The 23,473-nt window shown below is 40.1% G+C and overlaps 1 protein-coding gene across 1 annotated transcript in view; it reads right to left on the bottom strand.

Annotated features, from left to right (window-relative positions):
• The window catches only part of LOC306834983 (cadherin-7-like), a 97,285-nt gene extending 74,087 nt beyond the window's left edge, over positions 1 to 23,198 (bottom strand). The window contains exon 1 of the mRNA XM_079361332.1: positions 22,472 to 23,198. Within this exon, the coding sequence (XP_079217458.1) occupies positions 22,472 to 22,711 (240 nt within the window). The 5' untranslated portion in view covers positions 22,712 to 23,198. The remainder of the gene's footprint in view (positions 1 to 22,471) is intronic.
• Positions 23,199 to 23,473: the final 275 nt, after the last annotated feature.

Below are 23,473 nucleotides of genomic sequence, written 5' to 3'. Positions count from 1 at the left end.
GGAACTATAACCACTTTATCACTTTCCATAAATCACACAATTTCAAGAACTGGAGACTGATGCCACCTCAGATTTTATGACTTTTAACAGACAAAAAATGTCTCTTTAGTCGGCATCCTGTTGGGTTTGGGACATTGGCCACAAAGTTGTAAAGAAGTGGCTCTGCATTGGATACTATATTAGTCATCTCTCTCTATTTCTAGTTTCCACTCTGTCTCAGAATTGAAAAATGAAGAGGCTTAAAAAAATATATTCCTATTCAAAATCTGTCCTTCAGACTAATGAAAGCAATCATTTTGTTTGCAAAGTTGAACTACAAGACTAAAAGCCGATTTACTACTCATTTGCCCATTTTTGAAGGCTACAAATAGCATAAAGAAGAGGATGCAATGAACATCCTCAATAAATGAAACGAAAATCAAAAAATGTTGATCAAAATATTTTATGTGAAGGATACCAAACTATACTACACGATATGAAACAATAGAAAAAGATACAATGTGGGGCACCAGTGGCTGAGTGGTTGGTTTGAGTGCTCCATGTACAGAGACTATACACAGTTTTTAACCTTTCTTACATTTTTAATTGCGACTCCCCCCCCCCCCAACAGTGTCTCGTGACCTCTACTTTGGGAATCACTGTTGTAGGCAACACAAAACCAGCAAATTAAGAAATGTTTTCCCATCCTAAATAACACAACCTTTCAATCGTTGCTTTAAAACCTCTATAACAGCATTTCCAAAAAGGCTCCAGGCTTCATCACACTGTTGCTTTTAATCACACTTACACTGACAGTCCAAACATGTACCTCCTAAGTGAAACCACACACTGTAACCTCCAAATGTCGAACGCTGATGATAAAAAAAAACAACCCCAAAATTTTTAAGTTTGAACTCATTGACTAAATTTAAAAAACAAAAACAAAAAAAAAACATTTCCCTTTGTTTGAATGCTCACAGGGCTTCTTATCAAAGAAATTATCAAATGTTTGTTTATGTGCAGAAACATAATCATATTTAACATAATTCTCCTTACGTCTTTGTACAGTCGTGTTTTCTTCAGGCATTTAATTGATTTGAAATTGAACACGCCAGCTCTCTGTATACATGATAATTTCCAATATTACCTGCAGAGTATACAGGCATCACTGATTTGGACTTCTATATATAACTGCTGTATAGATGTTGTCATTGTACAGTAAATCACTGTATATTCACTTGCCAAGGCATCACTCTGAACAATTCATCGTTTTCGTTTTCTTTATGCGAGTGCTGTTAGCACTTCTTTTGATCCAAAGGAAAATGAACAACTAATCTGAGTGCTGGATCACAGGTACACATCAAACACCAACCACTCTCATCTAATCTTAATATTTAAAATCCTATGGATCTTCACTCCTACAGATCTTTTCTTTTGAAGAATATTTGATCAGTGGTTCTTAAGTGTTCAGCTTTCCTTGCAGAGCTGCACTTTTTCAGTGAAGTGAAACCAGTCTTCGCATGCGACGGGGGTGGGGGCTCGACGCTGGGAAGTAAAAGGCCAGGCCTCGGCAGTGGAGGGAATAAACACTCTCGTCACCAGTGGGAAATGATCCATTTGTTTAATGTGCCATTTCCGAAGTGGAACCCTTGTAATCCTACAGACATCGAAGCCTCACCGTGTATATCAGCCCTCTGGAATTTGATCAGAGCTAAAACTGTTTACCAATGTTTGCAGCCTGACATTTATTGAAAGTGGCCTTTAGTAAAAGTCATAGCTAAAGCGTGAAGAGGTTTACTGATGAGCCTGTGAAGTTTCTCCATCTTCTCAGCCAATAAGATGGAAACTGGCATATTAATAGAGCAATATATCAGTCACATCAGCTGAAAGCCTCAGCTGTCAAACACTGAGGCCCGTGTTTACTTTGACATGTGCAAATCAGTATGGCAGCAAATTCACAGTGAACTGAGGGAGCATGTTAGGACTGAAACTGAATAAAATACAATACTAGGAATAATGGAAGGACGTGTTTATATAATACATGTATATGTATTTGCTTTCTCCCAAACTAAACGCTCAAAAGTTATTGGATGGGATGCTTTGAAATTTTGAACACACATTTACTGTGTATATCTATATAAATATATATATATATAAATATACATATATATATATATATATATATATATATATATATATATATATATATATATATATATATATATATATATAGCATATATCTTTAAGTCAATAACATGAAAATGTGTTCCGTCTTTTTTAGCCTGCTTTTAAAACATCCACAACACAGACAACTCGACTGATTGTACATCAGTTAAAACTGATCTGGCAACTTCTTTGAACGGACTCGCATCACCTCATGCAGCCTGCGATACAGTTTGAGTGATTCACACATTTTGACCTTGTTCTCCAGTTTAAAGAGACCCCGGAGCATTACAGAGGAACGGGAGCTTTGGAGCTGTACGCATGTAAGCTATGCTTCCTTTGTGAGTAAATGTGGGATTATGGGTTACTGTGTTCCATCTACTGCTCACATGACGTTTGGGAATCTGGCTGTCAAGAACAAGTCAACTTTGATTCTGCTTGTGGGAAACCAACGTGTTGTTCGTGTCGCCATGCTGCTGTCTAAAGAAGCCCAGACAGCACCGGAGTGAGCGCGACATCGCTGCTGTGTCTGCCAGCGTCTGAGGAAAAAAAGACCCTGAGGCCACGAGGAGAAGAGTCAGCAAAAGTTTGGGCAACCAAAGGGAATTCATGAGTCATCAATCCAGACCTGCATGACTTGGCAACATGTGCCCACTCATACTCTACAGCTATCTGAAACAGGATTAATTAAACATTCCCTCTCTTCTTACTAGAACACGTTCGTCTTTAAAGTGAAGACATTCATGAAAGCAGGGCCTGTAAACGTGAAATACACTTCTAAAAATAAATTCAAGAATCACATTTCCATTAAAACACCTGGTCCTTTGTGAAAGCTGTTTTTCACTGTGATTGGTTAAGATGTCTCCTTTACACAAATATAATCCACCAATGCACCTATTGTTTTTCTCCATGTGAATATTGGTTATGAAACAGTTTATAGCAGGACACTTTATGGTGGACTTTGTATTAAGCTTAAAGTTACTAAGATCAGAGAAATGTCTAAAACCGCCCCAGAAGTATGTTTGATAATTTCATAAACGTGGAGTTTTATGAAGAATAATAAATGGTTTTAAAAACACCTTCAGTGGCTCGAGGCTAACCCTTCGGCCTTTAATAGCTTCTATTAAATTTGTTTAATCTTTTTAACATTGTTTTAATATCATTTACTTTTCAGTGTTTCTTGTGTGTATTAACTTGTATTTTTTTTTTCGCTTTGTCTTTTGTTGTATTGTCATATTAACATTGTTAAAGCGGTAAACAGACTTGAGCTTGTTGAGTTGTTTTCTAAGTCTTCTGACGACTTTCACACCACAGGTCACACCGACACACCGACGGCAGAGGCTGCTGTGAAAAGAGATCCTCAGAAGTCACCGATTACATTCATGCACATTTATACGCCGCTGATGAAGCAGCGGGAGAAACTTGGGTAAGTGTCTTGCCCAAGGACACATCAGACATGCTGCTGCAGGAGCTGGGGATCGAACCTCCGACCTTCCAGTTAAGAGACGACCGACTCTGCCAACTGAGCCCCAGCTCAGTGTTTTAGCTTCTCAATGGCGTTGGTCGAGCTCCCTCGTGAAGCACACTGAACTAACTCTGAATTTGTCTGACCTGACGTTTTATGAATAGAAATGAATTCTGTCAGATGCTTACAAGTTTGTCTTTTTCTTTCTTGAGATAATTCATTCTCGTTTTTTTTTTTTTTTCAGACTCCCTCATTTGGTCTGGCTGTGGTCTTTGTTGAAAATGTTATTGTCTAATTATCAAGCTAACCTTAAAGATGTACACAACATGAAAACAACAGAAAACTACAATTGTAACATGAACATGCTTTAACCCCACTTTCATTTACAATTCACTCATCTTATTGTTTTTCACTGATACATCTTCACAGTGCATGACTCTTACGAGCGAAATTGCTTATTAGCATAAGTAAAAATCAAACAGTAATGGTATAATTAAAAAAAAAAAACTACAATCTGACAGAAGAGTCAGGAGATCAGAATTATTTCTCTACATCCAGGGGGGAACATGAACTTTGTGTTTCACTTATGTGAAACAACAAATTGCAACTTAAAATGTTGGTAAAATGCTGTAAAGAGCTTTCTGACTTCCCGAGCAGTGAATTCAGAGTGGGTGGGCTCTACTGTTTTACTTTAGCAGCGAGACGAAAAGTGTCTTTAATAGACTTTCATGTTTTCTAATTCAGCTTGAAATGATGCAGGAGAATCGGCTGAAATGAGCAGCACGTTTGCAGCACAATGCCCGACACATTGACATGCAGGAAAACCTTCTATATGTGCACACGCCAGATTCAGATTAGTGTGTTTGCTTTCGTTGAGTCGATAAGAGGTCAAACATAAACATCACCATGGTTATCGTCCATTATTCATGTGTTGAGAATGACTGTTCAGATTCTCTCCTGACTCAAGGATCTACATGTCTCCTGCTGCACACGCTCCACACCTGAAGCTGCAGTGGGTTTGTAGCGTGTAGGTGGCGGTAGTGCGAGTGTCTTTTGGCTCCACACTGGGTCTTGATTTCATCTCTGCCAACAAAGTTGTTGTGACAGTTAATTTCTCGACCTTCACAAAAAGAGGAGGAACGGTAAATTAATTTTTTTTTATAAAGATTCCCCAAGGTGCTGTTTTTTGCATTACATCATGTCAGTGTTAATATCTGTGAAGCTAGTAGATAGATTTCAAGCCGATGACAGTTGTGATTAAATTCACAAACTTTTAACCTAGTGTGGGAGGTGAAGAATCTCATTTCCATGCAATAAAAATCAGCACGTCCGGAGAGCTCAGAAGAAGGGTAATAAAAATTCACAAGAACAGAGACGGCAGAAGCTTTTACTTTTACACCACGTGTTTGTAGAAGCTATCTCTGCTCGCTGCGGCCATATGCTCAAAGTCAGTATGTCACCGCTCAGACAGACAGCTTTGTATGATGTGCTTTAATTGATGGGATGTCATGTAATCATCCATGGGAAAATAAAAGTGATGCAAAGGACCACACGGAGCCTTTACCCAGCTGTGACACACCTCACGGTTAATTATAATGAAAGCCTATGGCTGCAGTTGACAGGGGCGGATGCAAGTCTACGCGACAATATATCAGCGCGTGTCAATGTTAGACTCTTAAATAACTGCTGCAGGACACATGTAAATATCGTCATGCCAGGCTGAACGTGGAACAGTTTAAAGAACGTGAATTTAGAGTTTCTGCAAGAAAGAGATTTCAGTGCTGCAGCTGTTGACCTTTGAGTTTCAGCGAAGAGTCGATACCGATGAAGTCACTTTTCAAACGGCATTTCATCCATTACGTCTGTTTGAGTTCGTAGACGCTTGCAGAAATCTCCTGAAAAACTTCATATTATAAAAAAAATTATATTGAAAAAAATCAATCACAGCTCTAGTGTCCACGGTCTCGAGATATCAGTCTTACAAGAAACACATAAAAGAGGGCAACTCTTCATCTTGAGAGGCTGAAAAATGTTTTTTTCTCTCATAAAGATGGCTTCAATGTTTAGTCCATCATCAAAATAGTATTCAACTTGGGCCAATGCATGATGAATGCAGCTATAGATTTGTGCACATATAAGACACTTAAATGAGCGACTGTGTTGAAGCTTTTAAAGCCGAGCAGCGCTGTCAGGTCCGACATTTCCCGAGCTTATTTGAAAAGTCTGACGTGTGGCCCTGCTGGACTTTAAGTGGAATCAAACTCTGGGTGTTTTTATATGTCAGCTGGCCGCATGAGACTCGCCCCAGTGTTCTGTCATGTTATTACTGCAGCTGCTCCTCTGTATGCTTTAAATACAGACGTAGACGTGCATGGACTGAGTAGAGTCTTCCGACTACCGTTTTAAAGTACATGCAAACTTAAATGAGCTCTTACATGAACTATTGCAATAATTGTAATTGCCACCAATGATGCGGCTGTGGCTCAGTTCGATCCCTTGCTCCTGCAGCCACATGTCTGATGTGTCCTTGCAAGACACTTAACCCTGAACTGAAAATGAATAACCATCCTTTTTTCAATATTGTATGAAACATAATTATTAACCTTTACACATGTTACAGAGAGCTAAGAGCTGCAGAGACTATTGCATTTGTGTTGCCGGGTTATCGTCCTCCAAGCGGGCGGCCCGGGTTCAACTCCGTCCAATGGCTCCTTTACAACATGTCATTCTGTTTCATCTCCAAATGTGTAATACCTCAAAAAGGAACCACAAGTAGCTGATTATTTCATTTATTAAAAACTAAGCAAAACAGTGAAACAGCTTTTTAAATAACTGGTTGGTTGTTTTTCTGGAGCTCATAACGTTGCAAGTTCTCTGATGGGACTCAAACAACATGAAACTGAGCTCTTCCTAAATTCAGTGTTTTGAATAAACACTACCATGAGGATCTTCTCCACGTGAAAAAAACCTGGAAATCATAAATCTAAAGTCCTGTAATGGAGTGATTTACATTTTCTCTTCTCCCCATTAAGCCTCCAGTCTCTGTGTAGCTTCTACAGACCAAAACAAAGAGTTGCATCTATCACCCACCACTCACATTGAAGTAAATTACACGAATCCTGAGCCCTGTGAGTTAAGCCTTCGTCTGGTTCTTTGGGGGGAAGAATAAAAAAGTCCCACCTGGATTAGACACTGTACCCAAAACCCAGTGCCAGAGAGAGGAAGGGAAAAACACGAGGAGAACGCCATCTCCTCTCCAGCAGCATCCAAAGGGATTATAAACAACTCAAACAAGCAGGACTACTTCAAACAATAAAATACCTTATTAAACCTCAACATGAGAGGACCTTTGGGACGGAAGACTTTTGATGTGCACACAATCCCTCCAGTGGTGAATATATTTAGTCCCGCACCAGCAAAAAGAACAAATCATCCTCCTGACTCCATTCTTCCTTGTGAAGGATATCAGGAGCCAAATTCAATAACAACTTTAGATCACAGCCCAATCCATCTCTGAATCATCCCATAGTCTTTGCATAGCCTTAGCCCTTCAGCATAATTTAACACTGTCAGACTATGAACTCATCTCCTCCATGGAAAATGAAACGGGCCCGGATCCAAGAAGCGGATATCTTCACAGAAATCCCTCAAACTTCTCTGGAGCGACTGCATTTAACTGTGTTCAGGCTTGTGTAGAAAATGAGATCGACTGACCGGGAAAACATGGGCCAAAATGGAGAGGAATTTGGTGTGAAAATAACGTGCCTTGCATCTTCTGTTTGGTTTGTTTAACGGCCCCAACCAATCATAGGCTGAAAGCAAAAGCTCTATTGACTGGAAGTAAAGTTGAACACAGGACAGGGGGATCTGAATTTGTTATCAAAGCAGCTACTTTCACAGAGCTCTTTTTGTGTGTGTGAAAAAGTTAAATTTTAATGGTATTGCATTAATTCAATAGACTGAAAGGAACACCAAAGAAAAGAAAAGAAGACAAAGAATCACAAGCAAGTTTTCTAGTTACAAGAACTACAAGCTTAAAAATTCAAATCATAGACTTGGATCTAGCACACAGAAGATGTCCTTGGTTTCAGGGGCATCAGCACAGTCCACTATTAGAAATAAATAATTCCTACTTAACATTTTTGGCACCTCCTTAAGTTGCACTTAGCCCTGATGTCCCTGAGACTGAATGAAAGCTCTGAAGAGAGGCGATGAAAACGAACAGAATGGATTCAGCCAAGTTTTCTTTTTTTTTTCTTTTTTTTTTTACTTTCCAATATATGTATTGTGGTGATGTTTTTATGAATAAGCCTTGGGCTCCTAAAGTATAAAATCAGTCATGTTCGAGTCAGTAATGAGGGCTGTTATGATTTACAGCCACATCTGTAGCTCAGAAGAAGAGTAAACTAGCGACGGTCACCACTTTCATTCTGATTCCTTACAAGAAAATTTGGTCTTTAATCGCTCAAGAATCCTTTCAATGAAGGCATACAACCACCTTTCTTCTGGTGGGCTTTCATGATGAAATGCTTTAGTTGTGGTACATCACAGCAAAGTTGGTAAGAATGTCCAGGCTGTTATTTCATATCATCAAATTGTGGATTAATTGGCATAGATTTGAATTCACTCATACATAGTTTTGATATTGTACATCATATTTGATGATTCCCTTGCTTGCCTCCAGTGCTGCCATGGGGTCGACGTTTAAGGTTTCTGTGAGATGTCTTAACAACTTGGATTATCATAAAATTTGGCAAAGACATTTATGATTCCATTTGGATGATTAGGGAATCTTTAACTTTGCATTTAGGGCCATCAATAGTCCAAAGTTTAAGTCTGTCCTGCTGTGTTTTCACCAAATGCATGAAAGACTTGCAGAATGTACAATCACAGTGCACAACAAAGATAAGAAAAGATTCCTTTAAAGTGTAAATACAAAGGTTTGTTGTTAAGGCGTCGATAGGTTATACTGGGACAGCAGGTGGAGACTCAGTCTCATAATTTCAAAGGCTGATGAGGAGTGGAGGAGAGAATATAATATTTAAAAAACACCATCCAATTTACCAGATGAAATTGTGTTTTTCAGGACCAGATTATTGGTAATGGGGGCCCATTAGGCAGAAATAAAAGGTTGAATTAAAAGCAGAAATTTCACATTCTATAATGCAATTAGTGAGTTTGGGTAAATAAATATAAAAGATTAATGAATTCAACATGCAGACTCACATGCATGAAACAAAAATAGAAATCTTAATTAACACACTCCTTGCACTGCAACCACAGCACACTATTTCTTCTTCTATCTGTATCCATTCACATTAGAAAAACAAAGTACACACTATCTCCGTGCCCTCCTACTGCCAAGTGTTTTTTTTTGTTTTTTTTTAACACAACAAATGGGTGACAGCGTCTTGGGCTGCAACCAACATGGGCTGCAAATGATGAAATACACGTCCAAGAGCAAAGGTGCAGCGGCAACATTGTGAATCACCAACATTAGTCTGATGACTGGCTCATACAATACCCTAATTGCCTCGCGTTACTATGCACAGATTTTTCTGCACAGAGAAATGAGAGGTTCCACATCACATTGATATTCAAGGCACATAATATGAGCTGGAACCAAAGCCCCAAAAGAGTCGGAAAAAAAACTGAAGAAAATCTGAACCATATTATTAAGAAATAAGTGCAAACCATAACATGACTTGCAAAAGATTTTTTGATGCTCCAACCCGATTTAGTTAACCACAGCCTGTGTGATATATAATGAACAGTTCTGATATGGTAACAAGCACACAGCACTGGTCTTTTACTTTCAACACAGCTCAAAGTGAGTGTGTGTTTGTCATGCTTTCAGAAGAGATGCCAAGTAAGAAAGCTGTAGCAGAAAGGCTATACTAAGAGCTTTTTCCAGTACATGTAGGTCATTTCTCCTCCCTGTGGAAATATAGCCTGTTTTAGGATTAGGGGCTATGATTCATTATGATGGAATTTAATTACAGTGAGAGGTGGCCAATGCATCCCTGGTTTTAGCATATTAGGATCCCTTCATCCGCTGGATGGGAAATGTCTGGGAGGGAATGGGGGGGGTGGGCTGGATGAAGAGTGTTTGTTCATGTGTGTCAAAGGAGGAGCACAGGAGGTAGAAAGCTTCAAGTTACTGCAATTTGAACACATTTTAATGTGCAGGCACACACACACACACACACACACACACACACACAAACGTAAAAGCAAATTACAGAGACTAATCAGGTTAAGGTGAGAATGTCAGATAACTAAATTATATATTTCCTTCTAACATTTCCATGAAAACAGTCTGCTGTCAGGAACAGGACTTACTGTGTAAACAACAAATGCATTGAAATAAAATGAAGACCTTCATTTCTTCTTATAACAGGAACTGCCTCTTTGTCCATTAACAACTTGTCAATGGGTAGGGAAATGTTTCTCTGGCTGTTTCTTCTCCAGTATTTGAAATTAACTTAAGTTTAGCCTTGCATTGACACCAGCTGTCATGTTGTTGTTTTTTAATTAGATTTATTGGCAAAGTTGTGGAGTAATTAAAGCTTTCATTGCTAATAAAGTCACAAATAGAGGCATGGAAGGTTGGCCTAAGATGTCAGTCCCGACTCAAACGCTTCACATCAACAATTTGGTCCAATGTGCGTCGAGATGAATCTGGATTCCTTTGTTCCCCTGATTTTTCATGAAGGGCCATCATTTAGGAAATGTACACATTTTGTAATCTAATACTGAACTTAAGATAACTTGAAAATCTGCATATTGACACAACATTATGAGCAAGCTAATTTTGGACATTGCATTAATTTAAACACGTAATCTTGTTTTCATTGTGAGCATGTTAACACGCTGACATTAGCTTAGCGCTAAACTGATTTAGAGCAGATAAGCTAGCATTGCTTGAGACGTTTTCTTTTATCATTTCAGAAGATTTCACAAACACAAAAGTCATATCGCTAAGCTTGGAGTAGGCCTGCCACGTTTTTCATTTCGATAAATTATCTTCAGCTAGCTTTCACAATCACTTGTATTAGGTGGTACAATGGACAACCATGGCTATTGGCAGTTAAACTATCCTTGTTGAATGATAAACATTACCTCTACTTGGAAAGTCTATTGAAGTTTCTTTACCCATTTAAAACACATCTATAGACAAAAAATGAGTTATGAGTAAACATTTTACCAAACCAAGATTTTCCAATTAGTTGAGCTACTAAGCAGTAGTTACATGTGTCACTGGGCTCCTCCTGAGGAAGCCTACAAGTACCCTTGATAGGGAATGATTGGTGGTTTGTTCATTCACATACACTTACCAACTTGATGTTTCATGCAAACGCTCCAAGAACCCAGATAGCGTAATAGCGTACCACCTAATTGTGTTTCATCTTCACAAATCTGGCACTGCTAACCAAATTATTCTCCCTCTCTTAACCTGAAAAAGGAAACCACATTTCTCACTTAAATGGATGTTTCTGAATTTAGACTACTGCTGAAAGTGGGGAATAATGTGATTACTATGGAGCTTTAGTGTTTGTTAAATCAATGGGGGTTTTATAGCCTTTAAACCTCGGGTCCCATGAGCAACCCAGGGTAATTCATAATGAATCAATCTCAAAGAATGCTTGACACAATGAGCAACTCTCTGAAGGTTATCTGTAGTAAAAGGAAAAATAATTGAGATGAAGAAACTCAATATCTCTATAAATTGTACTTTAAGGAAACATTTGTAATGCCTCGGGTATCTTGTCTGGTGGTGAATCAAGCTGTGTGAAACCCAATTTCAGGTAACTGAGATCAAAACGCTTTCATTTCATACCAATCCATGTGAAATGTAATTAGTTAGTCCATGAAAAATGAGTTTCCTCAAGCCTCATCACATTTTGAAAAGAGTTCAGTAGCCTCTACATACAGATTCCTTACCAACATCTTTCTCATGTCAAATCCAGGAACATGTCCGGAGGGGGAGCCTGGGGTGGTAATGGTCTTAATTAAATTTGATTGGCCACACTGGGGGTCGTCCCACATTTCTAAAGTGTGATTAGCGGTACGCCTGTCCAGACACGGGACTTTTCAAACCAACTCATTGGACTACAGGCAGGATGGTGGAAGCTTTAGTGGTAACATAATCTAACTCAATTTCTTTGTTGATACTTTGAACTTTCGACTTTTGGAGATAGATGGATGCCCTTATCGTCTGCCCTTTTGACTGTTGCTCACTCTGACTGTTAAAAATCCATAATACTCCCCAGTTTCTTATATTTCGGCCTTTATAAAGACAGTGTGTAGTTGTTGTTTTTCCCCAGATTCTATCATTTTATTTCATGGTTGTAATATTTAAATGTGATGGCTTCCTTCAACAGGGACCTGATAACCTAATGTTGTATAGTGGTTATGTATTATTGTGTAGATGTGTTTGGGGTATATTTTATTTCTTAACAAAGATGTTGTCTTCGTTAAAATAATGCCACATACTTTCATGTAGCAAATGGCAAAAATGAAAGTTGAATGCTTGAATATCCTTTTTGTTTTCAAGCCGCTACATCTCCAAGCACTGATGACTTAAACGTCTACACTGTTGATTTAAAAAAAATCAATCAGTTTTATTCTCCCAAATGTGAAAAGTAATAGAGAGTATAGGCAGAAATGGTAAATAAGATTTGTACAAACATACACATGTTTTTGCACATGTTCTTTATGCCCCCCACCCTCCAAGCATAATGGGGAACCCAGATTTAAAAAAAGCCTGAACGCACCTCTGCTTATATCATGTTTTGTGTCTGCTTTCCAATCAACAAAATACTTGTCAAAATTGTCTTTTTTTTGAAACTACAGGACTTTTTCAGATGTACTAGTGGCAGCAGCATAAATCCATCTTTTTGGTAAGAACTTCATGTACACAGTTAAGCCCCGCCATGCGTACATTATTCATTGAAATGGAGTAGAATGCTTGATATCACCACGACACCAAACAATATTCTCCAGGCCACCTGTTATCCACTTTGTAGAGGAAAAATGGAGAGATCTAAAACTTTTGTGTGTATTCATAGTACGTCTACCCTCTCAGCACAAACTGAGGACCTGACTTGAATTATTCAAGATCAGACCTGTTGGGGATGTTGAAAATCCAATACATCAGCACTTCAGGAAACTTGAAGTACCCCATACCGAGACAGGAAAAAAAAGCAAATAAAAGTGAATGCAGGAAGAAAACATGAAATAAAACACACAGCAACTTCAAACTATTTCCGAATCCCCTCTGCACAGAATTATCCCTTAATATTTAATTAAGTTACAGTACTATTAGCTGCAAGAAGTGTTCACCTTATACAGTGCATCCAAACGCCACAATGATTTACCTTCTGTTTTTATCAAACCATCATCAGAGCGCCATAAATTTGAGGAACCTAGCCAAGGGGTGAGACAGGGGGAGGGGGAGTAAATCCAAGCTGTAAATAACAACTTTAGTTTGCAAAAAAAGACAAACAGCTTCTGCAATAAGGATAAACACACAGGAAGTAAATCACTGTATGAGATCCACACTACTTACCTATCTCTAGCAAACATGCTGTAAACAAAGTATACAAAGTTTAAATTGCATGGCTGGCATGAAATGCACCGTATCATGAATATTATTCAATTTGGCATATTAGAAAGTTCAAGGGAATTTATTTGGGGGTAAAACTTGTTTTGCATTGAGTACCTCCTTGGCATTACTCCACACCAAAGTCCATTTGACTGGAAATCGAGTCAGCCCATGTCATTGAAAACACCAGTGAGTGTTTTAAAGAGTATTACATCAATCAGCCCCCTTAAGGCAAATAACTGTATTTTGATTTAGCACTTCACCAGAACTATGTACGTTCAAACCCAGCTCAGCTCTTGTGGACAAGATGCTTTGTGACAGGGTACATTTTATATAGAGTTTGGTCGTATGAAGACAGCTGATCAGGAGGATTAGGTACAGTGACGTTCAACTACTTCATATTGAAAAACAAGATATACCTTGGAAACATTGTTCCCTTTGGATCCTGTGCCAAAAAGATTCAGATTGACATTTCAAACTATTGGAAATGGTCAACCAAAATAAAACCATATCTTAAAGTTTGAGATTTGTTGAAAGGATTTTTGGGAACCAGAACAGTTATGATCCAATAGTTCAAAAGCCAGTTAACCTCAAACTAGAGAGTGCAAAGTCATCTTGAGATGAAGGTCTTGACCAGAGACCTCTACCACAAGCTAACTTTGCCAAAGACTCTTGGGTAATTGAGAGACAAAAACACTGAACTTTTAACCAAGAGGCAGAGTTTACTTATTTAACCTTTATTTATCCAGGAAAAGTCACATTGAATTTAAAAACCTCTTTTTTCATCTCTTTTATAACATTTTTCTCAACAATATGAATTTTGAAATTCTAACCATAGGTTGGTATCTTTTCATTTTGAAGTCTTCCTGGATTTTGCACATTATTTTTGCCAGCTTGACTCAGCAGGGTAGCTATGGTCTTATTTTGAATTTTGATCAAATTGCTGTTTTTGACAAGTTGAAAAGTGAAAAAACGTTTTTCATCCATCCCGTCAATTGATAAAATATCTGCAAAATATCTCATGGGGAAGCCCCTGTAGCAAAATTTCTGTGAACTGAAAATACAACAGATTTGAATAATACATTCATTTAAGTGTGGTTATTTTGTTCATGTGAAAACAATGACTCAGTCATTGGAGTTCCATTATTCGCAGGGACAGTTTCTGTGCTCTTTATTGTGCACATTTTAATGCAAGTGGTGCTCCTGAACCAGTTTCAGTTTACATGTACTGACTTTCCCTTGACCTTCTTCTGGACTTAACCAGACTTCATCTAAAAACTGGCTCCGCAAGTGTTGACACCAGCCTCGGCCCACTGTGTGAGAGACAGTGCAAGTGTAAACAATGTTCCCCTACCCTGCTGATAACTACCCTCTGGTCTAGTTTACTCTGCTGTATTCATCCTCTTTGATTCCCTGGCTCAGATAAAGGCTTTCCCACTGTCCCAGCGGCCCCCAGGAAGCTTCATGAGCTCCCCCCCCCCCCCCCCCCACTGTGAGCTCTTGTCCCAGGGTACCGTGTGTATGATGTCCCCCCTGTCAGCTTGAATCACCTTCCTCCCCGCCTCAACACGCTGCTCTCACTACTCCCCAGCTGCGTTGTTGTGTTTGCAGCACCAGAGAGTGTGAGTGGATGCTATTGAGACTGACCTTTGCAGCGATGCCCTGTGCTCTATGATTCTAACCCATTTGACAGCGTAAGCCTAATAGAATGCTAATGAAGTAGCTTGCATACTTCCCTGTAATGTTGGCTCTATTGTAATTATCTGTGGGACTATCCCTCATGCCCATGATGCATATTGTTTGATTATTAAACTGAATTACTGTCACACACAACACCAGGTTCTTGCCACCAGGTCAGGAATTATACTCATGATGCATGCTCATAAAAATGTCTAATGATGGCAGCGATGAATATCGTCCAACACTTGTTGCAATAAACACATTCATATTGAACTCTTTTCCTCCGATGTCAGGCTGAGGATGGGAAACACAAAGGCTTTCTTACTACAATCCAATCCTTGGTAAACATTAGCTCAGAGATGGCTCGATGCTGGAAATACTGTTTGATAGTGTTAAAGGCCTACAATGCAATAAGTGAACCCCTAATTATTAGCTAGCTGTTATTTTAGGCTAGGATTTGGTTGAACACCAACAACACCATGCACTACAGGCCATTAGAACGTTTCTCATTCTTACTCATCAGTCTGCCCCCAACAAATAAAGACACATGTTCATACAAAACACACACACACAAACACACCCTCAAAATACATTGTTTCTGTTGTGTCTTGTTTATACTGTCTCAAATGCTAACACATATTTATCACAATCTAACATTTACCTCTCACTTGTACTGTACTGTCTTGATTTAAATAAAATACCTGATTCCTTCAGATTCGACTCAACAAAAAGAGAAAGTTTCTCATTCAGTTACACAAGGTAGATGATGGTGGATGAAGGCTAGCAATAATATTTCATAATCTAAGGATACAAAAGTAAGGTCTCATATTCCTAGCAAACAGTAGGCTTACTATTTGCTGGTAAGTGACTGAATGCCAACATAAAACCCTCGGGAGACAGACTTTTAAAGCTGATTTGTCACATCGATATAGTCACATCGTACCACATTCACTCTACTGACCGTATGTGGCTTCAAGTCCCTCAGGTTTACTCTGAACTTGTAAAATCTGCTGTTTGCTTTTTTGGCTCCAAAATGTGGAATAATTTATAACAGTCTCTCAAGACCGACACAGCCCACTTTACGTTAGTGTGTAATTATTTCTACTGAGAATTCTCCTGATCTGTCTTTGTTGTTATATTGGTGCCCTTTTTGTTTGTTTTCTGTATCTCGACATCATTGGTAAAGAGGGAAACCGCCATGATTTTGGAGGCTTGAATAAAGCTTTGAAATGTTAGTGGATAGCCAAACCTGGATGGATATCAGCCAATATTTTGTGCAAATAATATTTAATACAATCTTAGCATTCAACAGACCACAGCTAATGTTAGCATACAACAAATATATGCTGTGAAGTATTAGTGCATGTGGTGTTTGTTAAGTATGTAAAAGGTAGAGTCAGTAGCTTTGTATGTTGCTTGTAAACGCAACATTCAAATCGGGCCAGCCAAAACACAAACCCACTGCCAAGCAACAACATGCAGAATCCTGCTTCTATGCATTTGACATTTACTGCATTGGAAACGTATTTTAGCTAGCTTGAAACAAGCTAACCACCCGTGTTTTTTTGCACCTGCTTGTTCAACAGAAACAGGCCAACTCTTAGTCGCTCTACATCCCAAGTCACTCGCTAAGGGCCCAGAAGTGGGTGAAAGCCAACTCAGGGTTCACACTCACTTTTGGTATTAGCTTTATTTGATTATATTTTCCTCCTATTTGACGCTACGCCCGTGGCAGCCATGTTTGCCAGTCTGCATGGCGTCCAGTCAGAGAATTTGATATGTTCCCAAACTCAAGCCCACCCACCCATTCAATCAAGCAAAACATCAAAATCAAGGCGGAGAACAGACAGGATCTCTGCAGATACAGTCATCACCACACATATATGGAGGCCGTACAGTAAGAAGCACTTTTGCAAACACTTGTTTTTTTAATACACTTTTTTAAATGTTACTGACTCTACCTTTAAGTAAGCTAGTAAGGCTGCCACGTTTTGATTTGGAGTGATCTTGTGGCTTAGATAAAACTAGTCTTGCTTAACGCAATGCTAATTATGTTATGTGTCATTATGTGTTGCATCCAGCTAACAAACTAACATATAAGCCTACATCCTGGTCCATCTGTGAGACATGTCGCTCAGCCTGAAAAAAACACTAAACCAGCTGCCTCATTAATGAATACGCTTATAGCATTTATTTTATGTGTGGATATGACATGGATGTAAACACTGCAGTACATCACCATGACAACATGTAAGCCTTTCACCCTGTGCATGAGAGCAGAAGAAAATGGCCACAATGTAAATATGGCATATAAAAGTTTTTTTCTTGTAAATGTTTGTCATGAATCAATCTCTTTAAAATGAGAGATTTTTCCATTAAGAGATGTTTTCCATTTTTATGCTTGTTCCTGAGTTTCGTTTTCTGTCTACTGGTAGAAAATCCCATTGTGTGTCGAGACCTGGCTAATGCTGCCTGCATTATAAGGTGAAATAGGTCTTTCCATTAGTCTGATGGTTAGTCAGTCTGCCCATTCTGAAGACGTGTATGAAAAAAAAAAAGGTGTCTGTCTGATTGGAAGGAGCACTTTTGTCTGACAGGCTGCAAATGTCTCCGGTCCACTGAACACAAATATGTCTATGAAAAAACAGGTATATCTTCAACTGCAGATTTCAGTATGTGTTTTAAAGAGTGAGGATTTAACCCTCTGTGAACTTATCTGTCTCCGGTTTTTTTACTTTGAACTTTATTGTCCCTAAATGGGAGATTTGGTTTTTATACACCGTGAACGACCTGAAATATGTAAATACAAGAGTTCATCAGGTAACAACAGGAAACTGAACGTATAAAAACCATCATCAGTCATCAGGGTCGTCTTGGATTGGAGTTCAGAAGTTTGATGGCCTCAGTAATGAAACTGTTGTTGGACTTGGTTTTTGGACTTCTGTATCTCATGCCCTTTCACGATCCTGATTAAATCAATCCAGAACAACTACAGTACTTAAACGGCCAGAGATGCTTCTTTGTAAGTAAAATCGCAGCCAATCAGTGGGAGACATTTTTTTTAAGAAATGTGTTTAAATCCATCTAAAGAAAAACTGACTGTCATATATCATTCTCTCTGTAACAGAGAGTGAAGGCTTCTGTCTATCTTGTAAATCATTGATTATGCCGTTGTCTCCTCCCTTCTTGTTTGTATCATTATCCTCAGCTTTAACTGCCTTTTGAGACCTGCCTGTTGTACCTTTCTTGTTCCTGTTATTTGCATTTATATTGTTTTTGTAGACATCTCTCTGTTGATGTTTATTGCATTGTTGATGTCCTGACTTCCTGTCTTTGCTTCTTTCTGTCAAAGCACTTTGGAAACACTTTTTTTTTAACCTTTATTTAACCAGGTTTGTCCCATTCAAATTTAAGAATCTTTTTTTTTTTTTTTCCTGAGGGAGACCTGACCGACAGTCAGCAGCAAAACACAAAGTTACCGACAGAGACACAAAGGGAGACGGCCCCTGTTTCAGTCCAACGTGGGAGTCATGTTATAGACTCTGACATGATGCTACAGTGCAAAGTATGATGGAAACACACGGGGTGGCATCTATTTAAAATAGCATGAGATACACAACCTGTACAGATGTGATGGGGATGAGACACTTTTAGAAATAATGTCAGAACCACGATGCAGGCTCTGGATTTCTTTTGCAGATAAAAAAAAAAAGTCTTGTTAGTTGATGATAAAGTTTGCTCTTAAATATGTTTTGATTATTAAACATTTTAGGGATAATTTTGGTATTTATTCAGATAAATCATATTCAAATTTAGGTTTGAGTGTTGTGTGTCTTTTATTTTCTGTCTTTTTATTTAATGGCACAACTTCATGTATGTACTGACTTACATAATGTAGGTTGTAGAGATTGCAGTTTTACATCTGCCTTAGCTTTGAAGATCGACAAAATAATAAAAGTGTAGGGATCGCCGGTGGTCGAGTGGTAAGGGCACACGTCCTCAAAGCGGGCGGCCTGGGTTCAAATCTGTCCCCAAATTTCCCACTCCTTCGTCCCTGATTTCTGCCTCTGTCTACTGTCCTATCTCCACAATGAAAGCATATAAAACCTAACAAAAAGTATAAGGCGACACACTTCGACTTATGCAGAGTATTAAGGGTTAACAAAACCCAGATCCAAACCTGACATGTGACACGCCTGCTACTGGTCCAAGTCAGCCGGCGTTACAGATTAATTCACTTGCAAATATTTAGTCATATGAACACAGCAGAGAAAATGATCACAACATGTTTACCAGTAAGTGTTTTGTTAAGCGGATGAGCTGCTGCAGCGTGCTCGCTTGTTCAAATACGAGCGTCCCCAATTTACAGCAGAAGGCTTGTGCAGTTTAGAGGCTTCTTTAATGTATGTTTCCGCCCGCTTGATGTGACTGCAGCTGATTCCAGGCCAGTACACTTACCCGAGGCACGGTGCCAAGGCATAATGAGACATTTGGTTGTGAAATTCGGAATCTGACAGAGTGCATTAAAGCAAAGCAGACTGCAGATTCAAAGGGAGCAAAGAGGCCAAAGTGATGACTTTCCATTTTCCACCAACGAGATCATGTTTCCCCCTTTGCTTCCAGCCAAATAAATGACTAAAATGTGCAGCGGCTGTGCCATTGTTTGGACACAGATTCCTATTGTTTGTCATAATAGAAGCTTCTGTCTAAAGCAATTACTGCTCGTGTCGTCACCTGCTGACATTTTTACAGCTGAGTAGGAAAAAACGAGCTTCAGCTGCATGTCCGATTTTTTTATTTTTTTATTTTTTGCAGGAGCTAAAGAATTCATTTCGCGTGAGGTCATTTTCCTGACATGGCAGGACCTTCCGTGTCGCTCAAACTGAGGTCAGAGTGTCCCACTTGGACTTCTCACAGCACCAGCGTGCCCTTGTGATAGCAAGCAAACACCCACTATATGACAACTACGATCTCCCGGAACAAATAATGTGACAGCTTCACATGCTCCCAGGGCGGCCTGCGTTCACCCGAGGGGAGTGTATGCATCGGATTTTTCACATTTTCTAAAATGTTTGGATTGAACTGGGGCACGAGGTCGCATGTAAAGATGCCGCCTCATGTGCTTTTTTTTACATATCTGCAAATGAACGCTGATAAGGATGGCTTGGAATGCCAGACAAAATAAAGATCAATCAGTGCACAAATGGGAAGAAATAATACGCCTACCTGTGAGGAGAGAAAAGAGGTTTGCAAATGAGTTTGTGTATATTCCATGTGGATAGGCAGATCTCCACACATCTATGAATAAGTAATCAGCTCGCTCACATCCTTTGGGATTTACTAACAAGAAAAGCAATCATACACAAGCATGTGTAAAAGAAGAGAGGCACTCGAATTTCTCTCCACTGTACTGCTCTTTCTTCTGTAACTTTCAAAGGGGCAACACACGCGAGACAAGGACGAGATATCCCAAACAGAAAACAGATGTTCACAAGCAAAAAAGAAAAGCTTCCTAAAAGAGGCAGAGTAGATATTTGGGGACAAATAGATGAGAGAAGACAGCGTTTAAGAAACTGGCTCGGACAAGGATTGACCTTTATCTGAACTCCGGCAGTGTCACGGAAAAGGAGCTCATTCTGATTTGAAGCTCTCCTCCGACAGCCCTCCGGCAAAAACAGAGAAGGAGAACAATAGGACAGTGGAATGTATCCTAATTCCAGCTGGAGACGCTAATCCAGTTCAGAGACAGCAAGGAAATGGGCTTGTGAGAGCAGACCCGGCAAATACATGCAGATGAGGGTGATTATCCTGCAGATGAGCGAAAAGATGAAAACTAATTTAATAATAAGACGAGAAAATTCTCCAAGATAACAGGGATCTAGAGACCAATCCCAGACCCATCTGGCCCCCTTTCTCTGCACAAACCAGAGCGGCTACGACAGGCGGGAGCTGTCCATTCAAACGGTGGTGCTGAAAGCTCTGTGCACACCAAACACTGTGGTGCCGAGCAGCAATCTTTACGACACAACTCTCAAACACAGAAGTAGTAGTAGTGATGTCACAAAGCCGGGAGGAAGAATAGTGAAATGTTTTTAGATGGTTGTTTTTTTTCTCCACTCTATTTCAATGAAGAAAAAAAAGGAAATATCTGCAGCTCTACCTCGAGCTTTGACTCCTGTATCCCCCCCCCCCCCCCCCCCCCCCACGCTTCAACTGGTGGAATGTAGATTAAGCTCAATTATAAAAGTGCATTTCAAGGCATTTTCACATCAAGCAGGGTTGTTTCATAGCGTGCCCACACACGAATGCCCCCCCCCCCCCCCCCCCTCGCTGGTCTGTGCTCACATTGTTTATTCTAGAGATGGGACCGATCCAATCTTATATCAGTATCAGGTCCGATATGTACCCGCCATCGGACTGATGGTCCAAAAACAACATGAGTCAAGCATCAGGGGAGGTTTGAGACCCTGTAGAAACCAGCTCTCTCAGAACGCTCTGTTTTGGTGTGTGTGTGTCTTTAAATGCAATGACCCCCCCCACACACACACACCGCCGTGAGTTCTCCCGGTAGACTTCACTCCTCTGTAGAGAGAAGGAAGATTGCAGACCTGCACAGAAGTTTTGCTCTAAGCTGGAGGCGGAGTCCAGATTCCAACTTGTGATGTCACAAACTGAGAGAATTTCAAACAGAGCACTTTTCTCTGCATTGTAAGACAAAGGCACAAACAAAGGACTGGATGGATTTTTTTCACATTGTGTGGGTCAGTAGACTCTCATGTTATTCATATAAATGTTCAAAACCTCTGGACTTTTCATAAAGCGCCCCCTTTAAATAATGAAGTTTTGTACCCGGCGACTTTCTCTAAGCTGTTGTATTCCTTCTTCCACGTTAGTGCAGTACCTCCTGCACTGGTCTGCATACACACTCTCACCTGAGGGAAAGTCATGCATAATAGAAAATCTGCGTTACACTATCTCACAAAAGCACCATCAGTCACTTTGTCGGCGTAGCCTCGCGTTAACTCTGCCATTTGTGTCATTGGGAGGGTTGCATACTTGTTTATCTGCCAAAACATGCATTACTTTGATCTATCGGCTCGTACCCGGGCACAACACCTACTCGACAAAGACACGTTTGAGTAATATGCACCTTTTGGTGCGGGAATGATTGCGATGCAAATTACCTTGTCACGTCGCACGACGTCCTCTAAACTCAAACTGCACATTTGTACAAGCACGTACTTCAGCCTTGATGGAATCAAAAGCAGGACACTTTCCTTCCTACACTGTCTGTGTCTGCTGCTTTCATTTGTTTAACACTTTATAGAGGGCGTGTGGGAATATATGCAACTCTATCAAACACTTGTGTGTCCTAGATTTTGTAGGTCATTATGCTAAGAGGTTATTGATATGTGTATCACTGCACAGGAGCATTAAAGCAGGAGCTGGATCTGCAGGAGCAGAGTATGTTGGGTGCATCAGTTTATCATGAGGGGTTTTTGTAGTTGTTTCCTGTGCATGTAGTGAGACATTAAGCCGTGCTAATGCTGCTCCATTAACAGTCACAGATCACTTACCTTGCCAACATAGAGCGGCTCATTTCCCGTGTACTCCTCCAATACGAAGAACTGGTTCCATACCCAGCTGCGTTTGTGCCTGTGCAGGACCTCCCAGGGGTCTGGATCAGAGTGTTGAGAGCTCTCCAGATCCCCAGAGCCAGGATTCAGCCCCCAGCAGCCCCCTTTCTCCCGCAGGGGGACCAGGAGCGCCAGGAGAGCGAGGGCTCTGCACACGCCTGAGCGATGCCACCCCATCATCTGGGCGCACTCCAAAAAAAGAAAGAAAGAAAAAAAAAAAAAAAAAGCAGCGAGGCCAGAAGAGGAGCGAACACTAAAAAAAACGGAAAAAAAAAAAAAAAAAAGACAGTGAGGCTGAAATGTCAAAACCCTCGGGGGGGTTTTTATCCACACAGTCGTGACCCTGTGCTTCAGCAGACAGCAAGAGCAGTCAGACCCGCCGCAAAAGAGTCAAGCTCTGCATTTTGCTGTGTTGCTCTTCTTTCCTTTTTTTTTCCTGATTGGAGACTGAGAGTGGGGTAATTCCCTTCACTTAGGAGCCGGAGAGTTGACATTAAAAGGTGGCCAACGGGGTCAGCGGCAACCGGGCCGACTTCAACACGCAGGCTCTGTAATTGGCACCTATCAGAAAAGAGAGCGACAGATAGGTGGAGAGGGAGGGGAGGGAAAGAAAGGAGAGAGACAAAGACACGGGGGAGAGAAGGGAGAAAGTACCGTCAGCAAAATTGCCTGTGTGACCGCAGTCACTTTAGACGGCGAGTAATGTGCTTGCTGATGCAACGATAATGACATTTTTTTCCCCAGCAATCATAAAGAAATTGGTCAAAAATGAGTGGAGGGTAAATAAGTTATACTCTATCAACAGAATATCCTTCACTTGGAGAGAGGTCAGAGGTGTTAATGAGGGTGAAAACAGAGGAGGAATGACCTGACTTTTTCGATGAACATTTCACTCCAGGAATAACAATCAAACGCCGTCCGTCTGGCTCCCAATTATCCGAG

The sequence above is a fragment of the Symphodus melops genome (genome assembly GCF_947650265.1).
Source record: "Symphodus melops genome assembly, chromosome: 14".
NCBI lineage: Eukaryota > Metazoa > Chordata > Actinopteri > Labriformes > Labridae > Symphodus > Symphodus melops.
The sequence above is the reverse complement of the archived record's forward strand: the minus strand, read 5'-3'. Positions and strand labels throughout refer to the sequence as shown.